General features: G+C 33.1%; 3 protein-coding genes across 3 annotated transcripts; 2 read left to right on the top strand and 1 right to left on the bottom strand.

The window, feature by feature from the left end:
- Window positions 1–239: 239 nt before the first annotated feature.
- Window positions 240–6,902, top strand: LOC21397489 (lysine histidine transporter-like 8). Its single transcript, XM_024170059.1, has 5 exons — window positions 240–683; window positions 2,794–2,930; window positions 5,340–5,782; window positions 5,923–6,054; window positions 6,269–6,902. Exons 1-5 carry the CDS (start codon window positions 358–360, stop codon window positions 6,752–6,754), a joined length of 1,524 nt encoding a protein of 507 aa, XP_024025827.1. The 5' UTR covers window positions 240–357; the 3' UTR covers window positions 6,755–6,902.
- A 678-nt stretch (window positions 6,903–7,580) lies between these two features.
- Window positions 7,581–8,465, top strand: LOC21397488 (desiccation-related protein clone PCC27-04). The gene is made up of 2 exons (XM_010105003.2): window positions 7,581–7,777; window positions 7,863–8,465. The coding sequence occupies exons 1-2, from the start codon at window positions 7,637–7,639 to the stop codon at window positions 8,226–8,228; spliced, it is 507 nt and encodes a 168-aa protein (XP_010103305.1). The 5' UTR covers window positions 7,581–7,636; the 3' UTR covers window positions 8,229–8,465.
- A 237-nt stretch (window positions 8,466–8,702) lies between these two features.
- LOC21397487 lies at window positions 8,703–15,239 on the bottom strand. The gene is made up of 3 exons (XM_010105002.2): window positions 14,546–15,239; window positions 14,263–14,448; window positions 8,703–9,179 (listed from the first exon to the last, which is right to left on the bottom strand). Exons 1-3 carry the CDS (start codon window positions 15,002–15,004, stop codon window positions 8,892–8,894), a joined length of 933 nt encoding a protein of 310 aa, XP_010103304.1. The 5' UTR covers window positions 15,005–15,239; the 3' UTR covers window positions 8,703–8,891.
- Window positions 15,240–22,142: the final 6,903 nt, after the last annotated feature.

Raw genomic sequence — 22,142 nt, 5'->3', positions numbered from 1 at the left:
GGCTAATTAAAGTCCCATTTGGATAGCTAAATTTTCCAAAAAAAAAAAAAAAAAAAAAAAAACTTGGAATTGGATGTGAATCTCTTCCGACAAAACTGATTACGTCACCACATATCATAGCAAATGACGTCACTCCCTATGTGTAAGCCAAGTCACGCACGCCTCAGCTCAACGATATTCCTGATTTCCTCTATATATAAATGGTTCTCACATAATGGTACAAGGTAATTCGAATAATTCTCCCACAAAATGTTTGATGAATTGCCCCACCAAAATCCACAATAAGTCTATTCTTTTCCCCTTTTATTTCACTTATTAGTTATACAAGTTTTGATTGAGGAGTGTGTGAAGCCAGCCATGGGAGAAGTTGTTATAGTGAACTGCAATAGCGGTGTAATTGCAGATTCGTTTTCTCGAGATCTTTCGTTTAACGGCTCAACAAAAAGCTTTGATTCTTTTCGAATCCATAGTATTAACACAGACAGTCCCACGGGAGATCAGGTGATCGGTTTTCCGTCGTCTTCTTTGCATTGGCCCGGCGGAGAGCTGAATCCGCAGGACTCTTGGCTTCCCATAACAGAGTCGAGGAATGGCAGTGTTTTCTCTGCTGTTTTTCATTTGTTGTGCTCTGGAATTGGGTACCAGGCCCTGATATTGCCCGTCGCATTCGCAACACTTGGATGGTATGTTTAGTACTGACTCTTTTATTTCGTCGGTTTATAAAAAAGCGTTTTTTGCTATTTTGAGTTGCAAGGTAAAAAAAAAATAAGATAACCTCTATGATTCGTGAGATAAAATTAGTTTAAATAGAAAGTAGTAACACGGTTTTTTCAAAAATTACCTAATACATGTGTATAAAAGAAGATCATAAAGTATATTTTAATAGATGACAACGAATATTTATGTATTGAAAATGTCATATAATATATTTATTTTAGAGAGAGCTAATTTAATATTTCTTTTTTTGAGTGGGGGTAAAATGGAAGGAACAAAATTTTTAGAGTTAAAAATTAATACAAACAAAAAATCAGTCGGGGCGGCAGCCCCTACTCGTCCATGAATGCCTCCGCCAGTGCATGAAATGAGAATCAAATGACGTTTGGTTCATGGATTCAGAACCATGATTTATAATTATTCTCATTTTACGTGTATTTTTTGTGAGAAAAAATACTGTAACGAATCACGAATCATAATTCTAACTAGGTTCCGAATCTTCCTTCTAAACGTTCCATCAATTTCTTTCCAGCAAGACAAAAGTTACCAATCCTGCCAAATTGACGAAAACGTCAGCTACCAAAATTTTCCAAGTCAAGAAAAACGTACCATTATTTTTCTTTATTTTTTTCTCCTTTTTTTTTTCTTTTTGCTGAAAAGAAATTAGTACCAATATTTTTCTCTTCTTTGTTTTTCTCCTTTTTAGAAGATAATCATGTGCATCACGAGCACTGCTAACATAAACATAATATAAGTTATGATTCCCAACATAATATATGTATATGCAATATATATGTATAGTAGGTCACAATTGAAATAAATCGAGTTTATTATATTTTTTGGTGAAATAAAACAATTGAGTTCAAACTTGTAAAATGAGTTCAAAAATTCGATGTTACTAGACTACTAAAATATACATTCAGTCCAAGCTGTTTCGATCAGCTGAATATTCCCGGGATTATGCATATCGTTCCATCAACTGTATTAATCGTAAACCAGAAAATTTAGCCGACTCTTTTCAAAAAAAATAAAGCCGACTGATCCCCATCAGCAGTCCATGTCAAACAGTGACGGAGGCATTCATGGACGAGTGGGGGCGGCATTTTTCGTTTGTATTAATTTTTAACTCTAAAAATTTTGTTCCTTCCATTTCACCCCCACTCAAAAAAAAAAAAAATCAAATTAGCCCCCTCTAAAATAAATATATTATAGGACATTTTCAATACATAAAAATTCGTTGTCATCTATTAAAATATATTTTATGATCTTCTTTTCTACACATGTATTGGGTAGTTTTTGAAAAATACCGTGTCACTACTTTCTATTTAAACTAATTTTATCCCACTAATCATAGAGGTTATCTTTTTTTTTTTTCCTTGCAACTCAAAATAGCAAAATATGCTTTTTTTTTCAAAGTTTATTATAATTTATACTGTAGATACTTTCGTCAATTAGATATCAAAATTTTTAACGATTTTAATCACATACATGTCACATATTAAATTCATAAAAGGCAATACAGTAGGGTAATTACAATAAGTAGGTGACACCCACGTTGGATTGAGAAAAAAAATTATGTTTAATTTAGTTAGAGAATAATGAGTAGGTAACACCAAAAACTTAAGTGCGCCACAAATGACTCAAACCATTAAAATATTGATGCCTTAATGTCGTAAGTATTAAAGTTGTAATTTATTAGAAGTTTAGAGAAAGTTTTGTGTTATTTTGTGTTATAGGGCTAAAGTAAGAGAACTGTTACTTTCGAAGGCCAATTTAAAATTAATTATTTTTGTTTCTTATTAATTATTTCCGAAGAAAGAAAAATTAATATACGCCTCTACTAAGTCTAAAGGTTGGCTCCGCCACTAAATTGTGCGATACATTTCTGACCTATCACAATCTTGAAATGTATGTGTGGTCCGTTGCACAAGTCACATAACTATCTTTTTCTTTTTTTTTTTTTTTTTTTTTGCCTTTCAATTTATATGGTTTTATTTTTTTTCTTGCGAGGAAACAGAGGAGATTTTTTTTTTGTTTTTGTTTTTTTTTTTTAAATACTTTGTTTTGTAATGGTTGTAGGGCATGGGGAATCATATGCTTGTCGCTGGCTTTTCTGTGGCAGCTCTACACCATATGGCTTCTCGTCAATCTTCACGAATCTGCTGATTCTGGGGTTCGTTATAGTAGATATGTCCACCTCAGTGTTACTGCCTTCGGTTCGTACCTCGCCCTAACCATAACACATAGGATTTTTTCAATGTTTCACTGATGACACTTGAGGATATTCTTTTGTTTCACATTCACCGATGACCGATGATATTTACTTTTAACTTAAGTACCTTAATGTTTCAAAAAATATACATTTTTTATCCCTCTGTTAATAAATTGTCCTTTTTTCAAACAAAATGTAGTATGCAAATGATAGATGGAGATTGTAATAGAGATTTTTGGGGCTTATATAGTATATAAGTTCAAATTAGGAAAGTGATTTTTATTATGACTTTTAAATTTTAAATTTTAAATTTTTATGAGAGAAAAAAAAGGCAGCAAAATCAAATTTAAACCCATAAAGAACCATATACCAAAATATATATATTTTTATGGGCTATTAAAAAAACCCAAAGCCCATAAAAAAAATTAAAAACCAAAGGGGTAGATTTGAAAATAAAAAAAAGAAAATCATATACTAATCAAGCACAATCTATTTTTTTTTTATTCCATATATTGATTTTTTCTTTTTGATCTTTTCATGCGTTATTTTTATCACTTTGTCTCCCTTAAAATCTTCACGTGTAATAGATTCCATTGAAAATAAACAGTCTATTAATATTGGGGTTAGAACTGTATGTTTCAAAAAAAAAAAAAATTGCAATATCAAAACTTTGAAAAAATAGATGTTGGGAGACAAAATGGGATAAGTGAATCCTCGAGGTTAAAATAATCTTAGCGATTAGAGTCCTTTACATGAAAATGTATTTGTTTTGACATGACATAATAAAGTGCTTAACATAAGCTCTTATCTCCTATTTTTTATGTCCTTTTTTATTATGATTGTCTTATCAATTAAATTATTTTTATTAATAAATTTTTAATCGACGTGAAAACATAGGGAAGAAAACGAAAAAATGAACATGGGAATGAATCCTCAGCGACTTTACCATAGACGCAATTTATCTGGGGGCAAAACAATGACAAAAGTGAAGCTAAAGCAAACACCAAAATAAAACAAAAAAAAAATACAAAACTAAGGGCTTGTTCTTTTGATGTTTTTGAGTTAGGTAATTTGAGTGTAAATTTTGAGTTGAGTTTGAGTTATAACTTGAATTAAAGTTGTAATTTGAGTTTGTGTTTGGTTATGTACATTTGAGTTATGGTTTGAGATAATAATCTTTTTTGAGTTTGTGTTTGAGTAAGTTAAAACTTGAATTTATATTTAGATAGTATTTTAATAAAAACTCAATGCTAATAAAAAATTTTAATGGGGTATATGGGTCTAGTTTTATTCGTCTTTTCATTGTTAACGCATAGAAAAAAAAAATCATCTCAATCAGAATTAAAACGAAAAAGTTATATCATTTTTAATAATAGAAAAAATACTGTTCATTAACTTGAGTTCGAGTTTTTGAACTCGAGTTGAAGGGGAAACTTGAACTCGAGTTTTAGTTCCAAACTCGAGTTCAAACTCAAATTCAAACTTAAAAGAACATGAACTCAAATAAAGTTATAACTCGAGTTACATTTTTTTGAGTTTTTCACTCAAAAACCACTCTGCCGAACAAGGCCTAAAATAGACAACGTAACAAACAGTCAACGATATAGATCCTAGAGTCAACTAACCCCACTTATTACGTTTTTAACTATACGTTTGTTTCGTCGTGATGATCACTGAGGGTATGGCCGGCGATCTAAATAGTGATACAGCGATGATTTAAAATTGGTATGAAATTAATGGGTATAAGTTTATTATAAATGAGTTTGAATTATAATCGGATTGACATAATTAACACGATTAATAAATGAGTTGGGTTAGGCCTGACCTCTTAACACGAATTGACATGATTAACTATATGTTTCATCTGTAATTTAATGATATATTATATAACTTGAAAGTTTATATGTCATATTAAATACAAATAATGTGAATTTTAATATTTGTAGGTAAAATTCATTTTTTTTCTTAAAAGAAAATATAAATTGACCAATAAATATATTAAATCTGTCTTGACCGTATTAAATAAATCATTATTATATTAAATATTCATTTAATATATTAATTTAAACAGGTTATACGGATTGACACGCTTAGTACGATTAATAAATGAGTCGTGTTTGGGTTGACATTTTTCACACGTTTAATAAACCGATTGTGTTTAGATCGATATTTTTTGACATGATTAATAAACAAATTGACGCGAACACGACTCACTAACACTAATTGCCACCCTTAACTGAGGGTACATAGATTTTGAATTTTTGATAGTTTAAATTTTAGTGGGCCTTTTGAATTTTTGATAGTTTAAATTTTAGTCACGGCCCACCTACTTGAGAAAGTTAATATGTATCCCAACTTAAATAACATGTAATTTATAATTATACACCCACTTAATTGTAATACTATTTTGCAGGTGAAAAGCTAGGGAAGTTACTAGCCATATTCCCGGTGATGTATCTCTCAGGAGGAACATGTGCAATGCTAATAATCAATGGAGGCGGAGCAATGCAACTTTTCTACCGAAACTTGTGCGGTGATGGGGCGGATGCCATATGCGACGGCAAGGCAGTGAGCGGGGCGCAGTGGTTCTTGGTGTTCACTTGCATTGCCATTCTGGTGGCTCAGCTTCCCAATTTGAATTCCATTACTAGGGTCTCACTCATTGGAGCCATCACAGCCCTTAGCTATACTTCGATCCTTTGGGCCCTTCCCATAAGCAAAGATAGGCCCAACAATATATCTTACCAACCCCTCCAAACAAAGGAGTCTGGCATGGACAAATTTGGTTCTATTTTCAATGCCGTTGGAATCATTCTTCTTTCTTTTAAAGGCCATAACGTCATCCTTGAGATTCAAGTATGAACTTATTCATCTTTTTTCTAATGCATCCATAGATATTAGTGATCCATGTGTTTATTATTATTGTCATTTGTTGAAACTACTTATTTTGGTTATTTGGCAAAGAATGCTAAAGATCGATGCATCAATTAATGCAGGCAACATTGCCTTCAAGTCCAAAACACTCATCGCATAAGACAATGTGGGCAGGGGTCATTGTATCATACCTACAAATAGCCATGTGTTTGTTTCCCCTTGCCATAGCCGGATTTTGGGCTTATGGAAACAAGGTCAGTACACTTCTTTTGAACTTTCATGGATGAATTTTTCTAGATAAATGCTTCGGAGCCCCAATATTGTAAAACTACACAAATTAATGGAGAATGAACTTCATCTATAAAACCCATGTTGTGGGATCCACATAGTTTCGGATACTATTGGCGCCCTAAACATGGTTCATTTTTATATTACGACGAGCAAGTGATGTGTTTTAATAAATGGCAGATCCCGGCGGACGGAGGAATGCTGAGGGCACTATCGGAATTTCACAGACAAGACATCTCCAAATTTGTGATGGGCCTAATCTACCTCCTAATAATAATAAACGGCATAAGTACATTCCAAATATATGCCATGATAGTTTTCGACAATTTGGAGTTGAGATACACAAGCATTAGAAAGAAGAGATGCGCAAGGTGGGTTCGCACAGCAATCCGTCTCTTGTTTGGAGGTCTGGTTTACCTTATATCAGTGGCTTTTCCATTCTTGGGAAGCTTGGCGCCACTAATTGGAGGCCTCACAATGCCCTTGACATATGCCTATCCATGTTTCATGTGGATATCAATCAAGAAACCTCGCCAAAATGGTGCAATGTGGTTTGTCAATATTGGGCTTGGTTGCTTGGGCCTTATTTTGTGCGTCTTGCTAGTTGTTTCAGCAATATGGAACTTGGCGGACAAAGGCCTAAATGCCAATTTTTTCAATCCTTAAGACACATTTACTTCCAAAATTAACAGATATGACTTTAATTTATACGGCAAGATTATGTGTATTGTTACAACGATCTATAAGATAGACCAAAGTTTACTCTGATATATATTTTGGATGATAAAGAAACGGATTTACTTGGGGCGAAAACAAGCACACGCTTTGATTATTTCGCGGGTTTTTTAGTACTTTCGCTAATAATATTAGCTAATCAAATATATTATAAAATAATAATTATTTCCACTATCAAACGTCGAATCTAAAAGCCCATTTATCTAAATATTTTGTCTCCCAACAAGCTTAGCACAGTGCTGCATTCCCTAAATCCGGTTTTGCCATTAGATTTGAACCATATTTTCAATTAATAAAAATACAAAGTAAGCTAATTAGCATAAATTTGAAACCCTTGTTTCTTTCTTACTTCGCTTCATAAGAGCGAGAAAATCTAGTTACGTGAATCAATGCGAAAGCTAAAAAGATTTAATGTGCCTCATTAAATTGATTGTAAAATTAAAGATCGTGTCATGCACGTGATGTTCGTACTAATATGTGAGAAAGCTCCTCATCTCGAAAAATTGATTGATTAGTGCAGACATGAGACACCTTTCCCACCGACCCTTCTTGGTTTTCTCCTCCCAATAACCGACCACCCCAATTGTACATCCTTTGATTCCATAATGTAGTGCTAACCACGTGACCCGCACGTGCTCTCTCTCTCTCTCTCTCTCTCTCTCTCTAATTGATTTGAATCATCATCAGCCTTGGCTTGGCTTCTTCTATAAATACCAAAGTATGCCTTGGTCCTTAAATCATGTTTTGATCAGTTCAAGTAATATTGTTTAGAGCATTGTTTGCGTTGCATTAGCATTGCCTAAGGTTGGCATTATGGCCGAGGAGCACCAGAAAGAGCATGGAAGTGGGACCGCCAACACCGGGTGCGGGATGTTTGATTTCTTGAAGAAGAAAGAAAACGAGGGCCACGCTCACAAGGAAGAGGTTCAAAAGTCTCGCGGGGATTCTAGGTCGGTAAGCCACATTGCACTACTTATTTCACTTGCCAATATTTATCATCTTTTGACAAAATGTCAATTTTATCTTGGAAAACTTGCAGTCTAGTAGTGATGAGGAAGAAGGAAATGGGGAGGTGAAAAAGAAGGGGTTGAAGGATAAGATCAAGGATAAGATATCAGGGAAAAAGGAAGGAGATCAAGATACTGAGCACGAGAAGAAACATAATGCCAGTGCGTGTACGAAAGCAGAAGCGACTCATCCAGAGGAGAAGGGATTTATGGAAAAGATTAAGGAAAAGCTTCCCGGGCAGCACAAGAAGGCAGAAGATCATGGCGCTCATCCTGCGGAGTGCACTGCTTATGGAAAGTCCACCGAAGGCGAGTCAAAGGAAAAGGGAATTCTTGAGAAGATTAAGGAGAAGCTGCCTGGGGGGCACAAGGACGACGAGAAGCCAAAGGACAACTAGAATACAAACTTCGAACAACTGTTAGAAGATTGATTAAGCTGTTAATTTGCTTGTTTTGTGTTTATGGTTCTGTGTTCTAGTGAATAAGTTCATGTGCTTGTATTCTGTGTCTACGCTAGTTAGTTTGTTTTTATAGCTGCTGCAATGTCGTAAGAAAAGTAGTTTGTTCTAAGGGCTTTATAAAGCCATTTTCTATTGTCCTGAAACTAGATTTTACTAGTAAGTTTAACCTGCTTAACCAACCAAAGAGCACTTTTTAAGACAACATCTGATGTTAAAACTTAAGAAAGATACATAACACAATCCTAATAGAAGCCAAGTATCAAAGCAATACAATATATAGATATTACCACATAAAGACACTCACAAAAGACATTTCATAATTAACAAAACACAAAAAATTTTCACTCAAGAACAAATTCTAAGGAACAAAACATGGAAATACAACTAGATCACGATATAATTACAGTTTTCAAAGTGTTACAAAATGTTTGTATCCATGAGGCTATAGCCGTACTTTTGAAACCTCTACAAATAGACACAACAAATTTGGAGGTGAATGGACAGCAAAAAAATTAGTCAAAGGCTAAAGATGCAGTCTGCAAAATATAAAACGACTAAGAAACTTTTTTTTTTTTTTTTTGAAAAAAAAAGAGTAATAATTCAGTGATAGATACATGAATCCACCATTTTAAAGGGATTGCCCAGTTTGTTGCCCTTAAGGGTGACAGGGCATCTGACTCTTCTATAAAACTTAGACTTAACCAATTTTCCGAGAATATAGGCCCTGGATCTCACCACAAATGTCAGGTTCAGTGGCACAACCATGTTATCAATATTATCTCTAGCACCTCCAATAACTGAGAGCCCACCATAAAGAGGCACTTGGGACCCTAGCACTGTGGTCACTGTCGTCCGGTGACTCTTCCGCTGTTGATAAAACTTCTTCATCTGTTGTAATTTTCTCAGGCAAAAAAAGAGTTGATTATAAAGCAAGATAGAAGTACTAAATTTAATGTACATTCAATAAATATATAAAGCAGTTATTTACCAACTAGCGGATGTAGATGCAGGGACGAAGTACCTAAAACTTTGGCAAAAGGCGCAAATCCAATCCATAATGTACCAACTAAAAGTCCAAAGTTAGACATATCATGCTTACTTTAGTATCAAAACTTTTCCCTTCATTTTTACACCACGAATAATTTATCCACATGGATTGGAATAGTAGCAATCTATATTTAAGTGAATATCATATATTTAAGTGAATATCAAGAAAAATATCCATATGGATAGAATATGTCAAAACATAACGGAAAACCTTTGAGTTTTAATACATACATACATAGATACATACTTTTCTTTATTATTTAAGAAAACCTTTGAGTATTAATTTTTAGCAATATTTCACATATACTTTCCAAAATATTAGAAAAAAGATACGCTTAACTTTATCAAATATCAATAGATTCATCTAATCTAAATACTGAGGTATTTCTCGATATTTTTAATACTATTTCAGATTTTTTTATCCTAAACGTAATTCAGTACTCTGAAATTTCGGCCATTTTTTCATCCTTGATTTAAAAAAAAAAAAAAAAAAAAAAGGAGCCCTTTTGGGAACCAACTTAGCCAAGGTAAACTAGCTAAAATACCACATTGCCCATGGAAAATCTGGTCCAAACACTACTTCCAAAAGGCAAAGGGCAAAAGGTTGGCCCTACTAAGCAGAAAAAGGGCGATGGTGGACATTGTATTCCTAAGAGCGAATAAGCAAGTTCTTTTCCAACCTAAGAAAAATGTATAATACATCTTCTGCAAAACTACTACTAAATGGGTAGGTTTCCCCGCATTTACGTTGGTCCCGTTTGACATTTTCTGATAAATTTGCCCAACAACACGTCAACACGACACAAGCACATGCACAAAAGATAAAAAAGAACAATACTCTGAATACACTCCAGTTTCAGTAGTCCCTTTTTTCCCACTAAATAAATGAATACTTCAGATAACTCGGAAGCTCTAAAATAGAATTAGATTAATGTTTTGACTAAAGTAAAGTACATTCCTCTCTTTTTTTAAGGTTAAAACTGTTATCAGTTAAAATAATTCAGCTTTTATCAAATTGCTGCCGTGTTTTTTTTCCACAACTTAGATCATTTGTTTTTATCAATCATCCAATGACAAAAATTAGGATGCTTATCATCCAATGTGTCATAGTGTTACTGAAACATTTTTTCAAGTAGAGTGTTTGCCCGAAAGGTGGCACTTGTAACTTCTCCTTAAAAGGCTTTGCTTCCGTATATCAACTTCTCTTCCAAACACATGAATTACGCTAAGCTTTTTTAATTTAAACGATACATTTTCAGTTTCTAGAAGTAAATATAGATAATTGACAAAATGCTCAAAATTAGAACCCGTATTTATGTGATTTTTTTGGCTTAGAAAGACATACTTATGTGATTAACCAGCTTTCTTTATGTATGTGATTTTTTTCGCTAAGAAAGTCATACTTTTGTGATTAACCAGCTTTCTTTATGTTCAAAATGGGTTTCAGCTAAAAGAATAAAAAATCAAAACCGTCCACACTTTGAACCATTACAAAAAAAAAAAAAAAAAAAAAAAAAAAAAAAAAAAAAAAAAAAAAAGAGAAATTTTATAAATTCTTTCTAAACTTTATTACTTGTGTCAACATACCCCCTCAATTTTAAAATGTGCATGTTGTGCTCCTGAACTTTATCACTTGTGTCAACATACCTCTTGAAGTTAATTTTGTTAAGTTTTTTAACGGAAATGCTTATTATAAACACCCCCTAAACTTTGTCACTTATGTTAATATGCCATCTGAACTTTAAAATGTAACTGTTTTACCCCCGAATTATGATATGTCTCTAACTTTTCTCCCTCTATCTTGCTGATATCAATTTTTTGAACGAAAATGTTGATATGACCATTAAATTGCTATTTATTTATGATATTTGACCATTAAAATTTGTTTAAGTTAATGAGTTTCTTCAGGTTTGTATTCATTTTTTTTTAAAAGTAAAAAAATAAATGACATGAACGCATTTAGATTTAAAAATAATATATATGCATAAGGGTTTTTTAACGGAAATGCTTATTATAAACACCCCCTAAACTTTGTCACTTGTGTCAATATGCCATCTGAACTTTAAAATGTAACTGTTTTACCCCCGAATTATGATATGTCTCTAACTTTTCTCCCTCTATCTTGATGATATCAATTTTTTGAACGAAAATGTTAATATGACCATTAAATTACTATTTATTTATGATATTTGACCATTAAAATTTGTTTAAGTTAATGAGTTTCTTCAGGTTTGTATTCATTTTTTTTTTAAAAGTAAAAAAATAAATGACATGAACGCATTTAGATTTAAAAATAATATATATGCATAAGGAGTTTTTCTGGTGCACCTTACATATTCGGAATACTTATAGGCCTAATTTTAAAAGACCGCCCAATCTAAATTAAACGGAGGGCAAGGGATGACAGTGAGTGTACATTAAAGTTGCTAGCACGCAGATTATACGTAAAAGGAATGATAGTGAGCGTACATTAAAGGCCTGTTTAGTTTACTAATTCGGTAGGCAGGGGATGACAGTGAGTGTACATTAAAGTTGCTAGCAAGCAGATTATACGCACAAGGAATGACAGTGAGTGTATATTAAAGGCCCGTTTAGTTTGCTGATTTGAATTTTTAATTCGAGTCGAGATGTGACTTTATGTGAGAGCTTTTTACTATAGCAAAAAATTAACTATAACTGTTTCTGAGAGATTTTTACTGTAGTAAAACCCTAATTTTAAACTTGAATCGATGAAATGAACAGGTCCCATTATCTTGTGGGCCCCACTTCTGCATTTCTTTCTCTTTCCTCATTGCTCTGATTTCTTGTGGATCTCATCATCAGCTTCCCTTCACCTCCAATTTTTTTTAGTAAAATTGTGGATACCATCCACAGAAGTGACAAAGTTCATAGGCATCTATAAGCATTTCCGTTAAAGAATTTAACGAATTAAAAGCCCATTTAGTTTGCTGATTCGAGTTTTTAATTCGAGTTGAGATGTGACTTTATTTGAGAACTTTTTATTATAGCAAAAATGTTAAATGTGATTGCTTCTGAAAGTTTTTTACTGTAGCAAAACTTAAATTCTATACTTGAATCGATTAAGTTCAATAAACACGTTAACATAAATAATAAAGTTCAAGAAGCACAACATACAAATTTTAAAAGTTCAAGACATGTTAACACAAGTTTTAAATTTGTCCAAATATGTCCTTTTGAAAGGTTGGAAGAATGGAACTTAAAAACTTTGAGACCATTCGATCAAAATCCATAAATAAAACAAGGCCTTGGGATCAATATCAACATACACATTTTAAAAGTTCGGATATCTTAACACAAGTTTAAAATTTATAAAATTTGTCCTAATATATCCTTTTAAAAGGTTGGAAGAATGGAAGTTAAAAACTTTGAGACCATTCAATCAATATCTATAAATAAAACAAGGCTTTAGGATCAATATCAACATACACATTTTAAAAGTTCGGACATCTTAACACAAGTTTGAAATTTATAAAATTTGTCCAAATATGTCCTTTTGAAAGGTTGGAAAATAGAAGTTAAAAATTTTTGAGACCATTCGATCAATATCCATAAATAAAACAAGGCCTTGGGATCAATATCAACATAAACATTTTAAAAGTTCGGACATCTTAACACAAGTTTGAAATTTATAAAATTTGTCCAAATATATCCTTTTGAAAGGTTGGAAGAATGGAAGTTAAAAACTTTGAGACCATTCAACCAATATCCATAAATAAAACAAGGCCTTGGGATCAATATCAACATACACATTTTAAAAGTTCGGACATCTTAACATAAGTTTGAAATTTATAAAATGTGTCCGAATATGTCCTTTTGAAAGGTTGGAAAATGGAAGTTAAAATTTTTTGGACCATTCGATCAATATCCATAAATAAAACAAGGCCTTGGGATCAATATCAACATACACATTTTAAAAGTTCAAGACATCTTAACACAAGTTTGAAATTTATAAAATTTGTCCAAATATATCCTTTTGAAAGGTTGAAAGAATGGAAGTTAAAAACTTTGAGACCATTCAATCAATATCCATAAATAAAACAAGGCCTTGGGATCAATATCAACATACACATTTTAAAAGTTCAGACATCTTAATACAAGTTTGAAATTTATAAAATTTGTCTAAATATATGCTTTTGAAAGGTTGGAAGAATGGAAGTTAAAAACTTTGAGACCATTCAATCAATATCCATAAATAAAACAAGGCCTTAGAATCAATATCAACATATACATTTTAAAAGATCGAACATCTTAACACAAGTTTAAATTTTATAAAATTTGTCCAAATATGTCCTTTTGAAAGGTTGGAAAATGGAAGTTTAAAATTTTGGGACCATTCGATCAATATTCATAAATAAAACAAGACCTTAGGATCAATATCAACATACACATTTTAAAAATTCGGACATCTTAACACAAGTTTAAAATTTATAAAATTTATCTAAATATATCATTTTGAAAGGTTAGAAAAAAAAAATAAGTTAAAAATTTTGAGACCATTGGATCAATATCTATAAATAAAACGAGGCCTTGGGACCAATGAAAAACTGGGAATTGGTGAGACTGTTCTTTCACGGTTCCCAATAAGCAGCGGCTTAAGATCATGCGTTTGTCAGGGGAAGGACAGGCTTTTTCAGTTTTCGGACAGCTCTTAAATAAAAGACATGACAGGAGACTACTCCTTTCTTCTTCTCATCATCCGACCTCCCAATGCGGACAAACACAACGGCCCACATTTGACCCCACTCAAAAACTATGCAATAACTGCTAGCAAGTCATAAACAATTGGGCTGCCTGAAATTACGATATTGCCCATGAACGTGAAGCCAGTTCATGGTCTAACACAGGGGATAAAAAAGATATTCTCGTATTCAAAATGGTGGAATGTCGGAACGAGTTTTCATACCTGTCCGGAGGCAACTTTGAGCTCGTAGTAGTGAAACTCGAGTGGGGTCGAGGTGACGTGGACGCCGAAAAACGTGCCTGGATTCCTGTAAAAGATCCTGACCGTTGAATTCATCGTCAGCATGTCCGTTGGCACCCCTGTTCGATCATTCCCCGCCTGAATGCTGAAGCGCCTAAACACAACATGCTGCTCCAGACACAAATGACAATCAACGCTCCTATTCTTTATACCACAAACAACAATGATACTCAACTCAATCGACTCAGTTAAAAAAGGCTGTTACCTCAACGACAACTTGAGGCTTGTAAGACTTGCTAGCACCCCAAAGAATCAACGAGAAGAGAGTGAACAAAACGACGAAAAAGAGCGCAAAGCAAAAGCAGAGCCTGACGTTGCGTCCGGGGCCGTAGTCGTTTCTGTCGTCGTCGTCGTCGTCTTCGTGATCGGACTCCTCGCCGCGCTGAATCTTCTTCCAGGCGGAGAGGTTGCGGGTGTTCTTGAGCGACGCCGAGAACCGCGACGTGGAGGACTCGCGCGAGTGGTGGATCGGCGAGCAGTGGTAGTAGTGGTGGTGCGGCGACCCCAAGGGGCTCGAGCCGTACGACATCTTCTCGACGTCGTGATTCGACGGGCTCTGGACGTAGTAGAGCGGCCGGCGCGGCGACCGAGGCGGTGTCGACTGGTCGAAGCTCGTCACCTCCGAGTCCGACTTCGCGTGCATTGTCGTCGCCGGCGCCGCCATGAGAGGAAGGTATTAGGTTTTTGGGTGAATGGAAATTGAAAGCTTTTTTCTGGTTATTTTGCACAAGTTTGGGGACTTGGGACGAAAATTCTTTCTTTTCTTTTTTGCGAAGACCCAGAAGAGGGAAGTGCACACAGCAGGTAAGGTAAGTATGACGAAGACGGAGCAGGGGAAAAAAATAAAAGAAAAAGACTTCTAATTTCAAGTTTTTTTTTTCTTTTTTTGCCCTTTTCTTATTATGCGCATGAACGACTAGGATGCGCCAAATGGGCAGTGTCCACTCTTGCTAAATTACACACGCCAATTGCTGGATGGTTTGGTAATATGCTGGATTCAACGGTGATGGATGGATAGACTATCGTTAGTGTGATGCACGCTCGTTAAATGGTTGTGGTGTTGTAAGAGAATTTGTTTTTTTTTGTTCTTGAGAACGTTGAAATGTTGCATAAAGATTCGTTTCTTCGTAATTCGTTATAGTATTTTTTTAAAAAAAATACACATAAATTAAGAATTATTTTAAATTATAATTCCAAATCAATGAACTAAATATCTACCTACTCTCTCAAAAAGCACACTTATTTTGACGATCTTGCTAAATTACACACGCCAATTGCTGGATGGTTTGGTAATATGCTGGATTCAACGGTGATGGATGGATAGACTATCGTTAGTGTGATGCACGCTCGTTAAATGGTTGTGGTGTTGTAAGAGAATTTGTTTTTTTTTGTTCTTGAGAACGTTGAAATGTTGCATAAAGATTCGTTTCATAGTTCGTAATTCGTTATAGTATTTTTAAAAAAAAAATACACATAAATTAAGAATTATTTTAAATTATAATTCCAAATCAATGAACTAAATGTTTACCTACTCTCTCAAAAAGCACACTTGTTTTGACGACTCAAATTAAAATTATTGTTTAGGATTTAAATTTTAGTTTAAGATTTAAATTAGTATTTGAGAGAGGATAATTCAAGAACAATTTAAACTATTAACAATGATTCAAGATAATTCAAACCGGTTTTAGAATTCACATTTTTTAAATTCTAATAATATGAATTGTTGTCAACAGTCCAATAATTTTAAATTTTACTTTTTTTCTCTCTTTAATTTTAATATTAAAAATAGTATAATTTTTTATTTTAATTCTGATTTATATTATTTTTTTAATGTGTTCATAATAAAAAGATGAATAAATTCTCACATATTACATATTTTTTAAAGTCATTTATAATGAAATTTTATAAAATTTATTATAAAACTTTAATGACAGTTTTTAATACTTTATATAAACACAGTTTAAATTTTATTTTTAATTTAAATTATAATTTATTTAAATATTTAAACAATAATTTAGATCACAAATTAAATTATTACAGTTTAAATTTTATTATTTTAATTAAAAATATTTAATTTTTTACTATTTAAATTATTGAACCAAATAAGTCCAAAAATACTTCCCAGTAGTTTGAGAAAGCCGAAGGGGTAATGTTGATGCGATGGTATTATGACGTGCCATACGAGTTTGACCAAATTCAGCGTAACAAATGTCATATGGCATTTTGTTTTTTGGAATACTGGTCGCCACCCACACTAACCCATTGTTTATCACAATCAACTCATCCAATCTTTTATGTTTCATTTATTGGATTTCATTAGAATATTCTTTTTTTCCTTATAAAATTAATTGTAACAGTAAAGGAAGAAAGAGTTGTGTATCTTTTATTTACATTAAAAAAAAAGATTCTAAACTTTTTTATGGTACACTCTTGTCAATACCATTCTCAAAGTCAATGGAGCATTTTAATCAAGTCAGTGGACTTGCGTACCATTGCAGCTACGGTTATGGATAGGATTAGAAGTAGTAATTCGTATCATGTGTCGTATTTTAGTCATTTTTTAAAAAAATTTACAATTAATTTGACCATGATTTGTGATATGAAATTTTTTAAAAACCGTAATATGAACACGACACGATTACTTTACGGATTGACGCGGTACGACATAAAAATGACCCGTGACACAAAATTGACACGAAAATTATATATTTTTCTTTAGTTTTTTACATATTAGAAATAACTTAAAATTCATAACACATTAAAATACAATAACATCCATCAAAATTAAACAAATAATATTATTAGCTTTTGAGTATAACTATCATGATATCACAAGTTCATAATAAAATCTAAAATATGTAATGAAAAAAATATATTTCTTTGTTTTTTTACGAGTTTCGTGCCGTGTTTTGAGTTAGGCGGGTCCAACCCCAAATTGACCCGTGTTTTTCGTGTCAATTTCAGGTCGACCTAATTCTAACCCGGCCTTCTTTTTTCTCAACCCTAACTCGTGAAATTCGTGTATTTTTCGAGTCGTGTTGTCGTATTGTGACCCATATTACCGGTACTAGACTGGCCCCTATTCATCGTAGAGCTAGACTGAATCGCGGGAGAATGTTAGTAAATAGTACATTTGTGAAACTAAATCAAGTAAATAATAAAATTTTAAAATTATTTAAAATAAATAGCAGTTTACATAATAAACATGTACGATTACTCTGAAAATAGTTCATTTATGACTAGTAAAAATATATATTTTCACATTTTTTTATGATTGATAAAAAGATTTTTTCTAAGTAAATGAAGATTTTTTTAAGTTTTTTTTTACCATCTAAGTCATTTTTTCTGATCATAAATGAATCATTTATACGTAAATGGATACTTATTTTAAATAGTTTTAAAATCTACTTTTTATTTAATTTATTTTTAAAAATCAACTATTTACCACAAATTTTTTCTTTTTTGCTTTTTTAGAATGCGAATCTCTCTTTCAATCACGCTACTAATTCTTGTTTCCAGGCTATTGGCCCGTGATCCCCTATCCTATTTGCATTTTTCCAATTTTCGGCATCCTGTGCCTTTCAAAATGGAAACTAGCAAGTCTAGTGGCTAATAAAACCACCATAGGTGGAGAAAATCATATGCAAGTTGGGTCTTGGCTGGCAAGAATTTATCATTTCTTTAGGCCTCATTCGTTTTGCGGATTTAAATTTTCAATTTGAGTTGAGATGTGATGTTTTTTTTTTAAGTTTTTAACTGTAGTATAAAAAGTTAAATGTGACATTTTTTGAAAACTTTTAACTGTAGAAATCAAGAATTAAAAACTCAAATCGGTAAAATAAACAAGATTTTAATCTTTGTTAGTTTTCAACTCCCAAAGTAATTAGTTATTTTTAAGTCATTTTTCATCGCTTGCTCGATATAGATAAAACTTTTTTTTTTTGGGGTTAATCATGGTTAAAATAAAGTTGTGAAAGAACAGAGGCTGCATTATATTTGGGTTTAATCTCTTTCATAATAAGTTGAAAAGGGAGGCAATGAGTAATAACCAACCCCAATCGGTGGCATCAATCAAGGATATTGCTCATTGTCATAAAATTCATGATTGTTGATTGATTTTGTGGAAGCACCAGAACAACTATGGCTAGAGTCAGTGTTGGGTTTCAGGATCGGAGCGTGGTCGCAATTTCCTATACCATATAAATTTCATGCTAAAAATGAGAGGTACAAATTCACACCTTAGATGATTATCAATGCATCAAACTCCAAAAACTGGAGATGACCAACAGAGTACTCCAAGTATCCTTGATGCAACTATTATAAAATCCGAGGATAATTTTTTTTTTTTTGAATGAACATGAGAATGAACTGATATTCTTGAAAAAATTTGAAAATTGAAAATTTTGATACTTATCTTGTAATTGCTCCAACAAAATACCTTTCTTTGCTTGAAAATTTTTTCTTCTATAATTGACCCACTCATGACCGTTAGCCAAAGGGCTATTGCAATAATCTTCAGAAATATTTTCAAATAACTATTGAAACTCTTTAACTCTCATAAAAATAGAATTGTGAAACTCTCATAAAAAGAAACCATAAAAAATTATTTATAGAACCGATTCTAATTAGTAATTTGGACAACATAGTATTAGTAAACTTTACCTAGGTACTAATCAATGTCATCTTGTTATCTTGTCACTAATATATATATATATATATATAAATTATAAACCTCAATATTCAAAATACTAATATAGTTTTTTAAAGGCCATTAACAATGTAATTTAACAATAATGACATGAGAAATATAACTTAAGTCTTGAATATGAGGAAACTTTCTTAATCAACCGTATCATAGCAACAAATTATAATATTATAGATCAGAGACACAATTTTTTATTTAAAAATTTTTAAAAAGGTAACCTATAATAATCCAGCCGAGCGCTAAGAAGAAGAAGAACTCTTTCTAAACGGATCTCTCCCAAACTCATCTGTCGATGGCCTCCAGCTCACAAGGATTTCCTGGTACTGATCTTTCACGGATATGCTGCTTCCACTTTTGTTTTCTTTATCGTGAATCCTTTAACGTTTGATTTCTTACTATTTTTCGGATGCTTGCTCTATTTATCTTGGATACGTACTTTTAGGATTCTTCATCATGATGAATTTATTTTGATCTTTTCTGCGTTTCGGGTTAGGTTTTGCAAGCTTTGATTCTTGTTAATAACGTAAAATATTTTTATCTGATTTAGGTTTGGCGTTCCCGCCTTCTAATGGCGTGATACAGCCTGGAGGTACTAATTTTTCTCCCCATTGCGATTTTGCCAAGATTTTTTGGTATCCGTTCCTTTATTTGTTGACTATGTTCTTGTTAAATTTTGCGCCTTGAAAACTACAAGTATCTTTCGGCTATATTATCTTTCTTTTCTTTTCTTTTTTATGGTTTTTTGGTATCAAATTTTTATGCACAGTTTGAGTTTTTGGGTGGGGAAAAAAGAAGTTGCCCTGCCACATCTCTTTTGTAAATAAATAATTCTAACAGATCGATCATCGATACTTTGTGTTGTGTTGAACACGCATTGGTTTCAGGGAAAGAAACTAAGGTTGAAAGAGGTACTGAGAGCCGATCTGCAGTTGGTAGCTGGTGAACTCTATTTTTTTTATCATAAAAGATTCATAAAATCAGCTCTACAAGGCCAAGGTTTACCTTGATGTGTGCACTAAGGTTGAAAGAGGTACTGAGAGCCGATCTGCAGTTGGTAGCTGGTGTTTTTTATCATAAAAGATTCATAAAATCAGCTCTACAAGGCCAAGGTTTACCTTGATGTGTGCAAAAAAAATACCCTTGATGAACATTAAGCGCTTAGTGATTACACAAAATGCTTGTGCTGGCGATGATGATCACGTTGCAAAGAAGGATGGCGAAGGTAGTCACAACGCAGACGGTGCGGGGAAGGATGGTGTACGATGCGTGAATGATGATGCAAGGCAGGGCTAGAATGTTGTGTGAATCGTTTAGGTTTGATTTTTATTTGGCAGTTAAATAGTACTAGGATGTTTTGTGGATCTCGTGTGATTTGTATTCGGCTGAACGTAGTGTTCATGAGAGTATTCAAACTGATCAGATAATATGATTTTGTACAGTTCTGCTGAAGAATGCGGACCTTTCTTTTTTTTCTAAATGCGGAAGAATGCTTATGCTTGTAATTGTGACAGTGTGTAACTCTACTTGTTTAGAATTCTTATATGTACTTCATTGATAATACTAATTTGTATCTACACGCGTGTTTAGTGATATATTTTTTGTGCTCGCATCCTCAACCTTGATCGACTCATTGGTACTAGCAAGTAGCAAAACATTTCAGCAATCTTGATTTTCATGACATGCCTACCCAAGTTTTTATTCACATTTCTAAACAATGATGAAACTGCAAAAATGTCTCACTAACTTCTCAAAAGGTTTAGCTTCACAAAACTGTCCAGTACAGGCAACAAATTCTCAAAAACCACCCCTTGAGCCTTTGTTACCAGCAAAGAATTTCTTATTTACCAAAAAGCTTAAATGGTATACATACATATACACACACCCACAAAACCCATAATTATAACCTCAATATTCAAAATACTGGTAATGCTTTTTGAAGGCCAATAACCATGTAATTTAACAATAATAACATGAGAAATATAACTTAAGTCATGAATATGAGGAAAATTTTCTTAATTAGCTGTATCATAGCAACAAATTATAATATAGATCAGAGATCAATCGCAAATGTATGCGCCTCCAAAAATAATAGTGATGAAAGCACAGGACTACAAGAACTTGGCCAATCTTCATGCCCCACGTAGTAATGAAAAGCACCAAATCATAATGAATATATAATTTAATAACAAAAAGACTACGCACATGCTGTATACGACCTTCGTTTGAAGTAGTGTACAAAAATGAAACTCACATAGCTTCGTTCGAAGCAGTGAAAAGTTTCTCACAAAAAATATTTCCCAATAAAAAAGTGAAGCTTTTATGGAAGAAACTGACTTGAAGTGGAGGGGGAGGGCCGTCCAGCCGTCGGAATCCATGGTGTCGACGCCGCACCCGTCTTCGGTATCAACAAGGGCTCTGACAGCATGGCCTTCATTCCACTCAATCAGGTACACGATCAATTTATTTTCAAGCTCTCCCAGTTTCTGTGTTTTGGATTTAGTTTTTCCAAATACGTCCATGAATGACGTATTCATAAAACGATTTCTTGTTTCTTGTTAAAAATTGAATATCTTTCGTCCTGATCCAGGTATGGCGTTGCCGTCTTCTCATGGCGCGATACCGCCTGAAGGTACTGGTTTTTTCTTCCCATTGCAATTTTGCCGAGATATTTTGCAATTCCTTTTTTCCTTTTGTTGATTGTACTTTTTTTGGGGGGGTTTTGATGATTAATTCTGGTTTTCTTTGCATTTTTACTATAGTTTAAAATTTTATTTTCTGCCTTTGTTCTTTTGTGATAAAGATCGGAGGTTTAATCCTGACGGAATCTTATATGATGGAGTTGCTAGTATGATGACCGATCTCGAGCCGGTGCAAAAATCAGCGCGCTTTGTAATTGCTTTCCTGAACCGAAAATTGGTAGTAGATTTATACGTGTTTTTGTGCCCTAGAAACTACAAGTATCTTTATCTTGTTTTTTTAGGAGAGTTCTTCGGCAGTCCACCTCTTTTTCTTTTTCTTTTTCTTTTTTTTTTTTTTTTAAAGAGGGGAAAGAAGGGGCATTTTATGGTGGGGGCATTCCCTCATTTTCAGTTATATA

This window comes from Morus notabilis, unplaced genomic scaffold (assembly GCF_000414095.1).
Source record: "Morus notabilis unplaced genomic scaffold, ASM41409v2 Scaffold629, whole genome shotgun sequence".
Taxonomy (NCBI): domain Eukaryota; kingdom Viridiplantae; phylum Streptophyta; class Magnoliopsida; order Rosales; family Moraceae; genus Morus; species Morus notabilis.
The sequence above is the reverse complement of the archived record's forward strand: the minus strand, read 5'-3'. Positions and strand labels throughout refer to the sequence as shown.

Excerpts from the sequence above, each read along its gene's own strand:
- LOC21397489 (XM_024170059.1), top strand. The coding sequence starts at position 358 with ATGGGAGAAGTTGTTATAGTGAACTGCAATAGCGGTGTAATTGCAGAT. Across the intron at positions 2,931-5,339 it reads CCTCAGTGTTACTGCCTTCG|GTGAAAAGCTAGGGAAGTTA; the intron begins GTTCGTACCTCG and ends ACTATTTTGCAG. Across the intron at positions 5,783-5,922 it reads ACGTCATCCTTGAGATTCAA|GCAACATTGCCTTCAAGTCC; the intron begins GTATGAACTTAT and ends CAATTAATGCAG.
- LOC21397488 (XM_010105003.2), top strand. The coding sequence starts at position 7,637 with ATGGCCGAGGAGCACCAGAAAGAGCATGGAAGTGGGACCGCCAACACC. Across the intron at positions 7,778-7,862 it reads CTCGCGGGGATTCTAGGTCG|TCTAGTAGTGATGAGGAAGA; the intron begins GTAAGCCACATT and ends GAAAACTTGCAG.
- LOC21397487 (XM_010105002.2), bottom strand. The coding sequence starts at position 15,004 with ATGGCGGCGCCGGCGACGACAATGCACGCGAAGTCGGACTCGGAGGTG. Across the intron at positions 14,449-14,545 it reads AGCCTCAAGTTGTCGTTGAG|CATGTTGTGTTTAGGCGCTT; the intron begins GTAACAGCCTTT and ends TGTCTGGAGCAG. Across the intron at positions 9,180-14,262 it reads TCAAAGTTGCCTCCGGACAG|ATGAAGAAGTTTTATCAACA; the intron begins GTATGAAAACTC and ends AAATTACAACAG.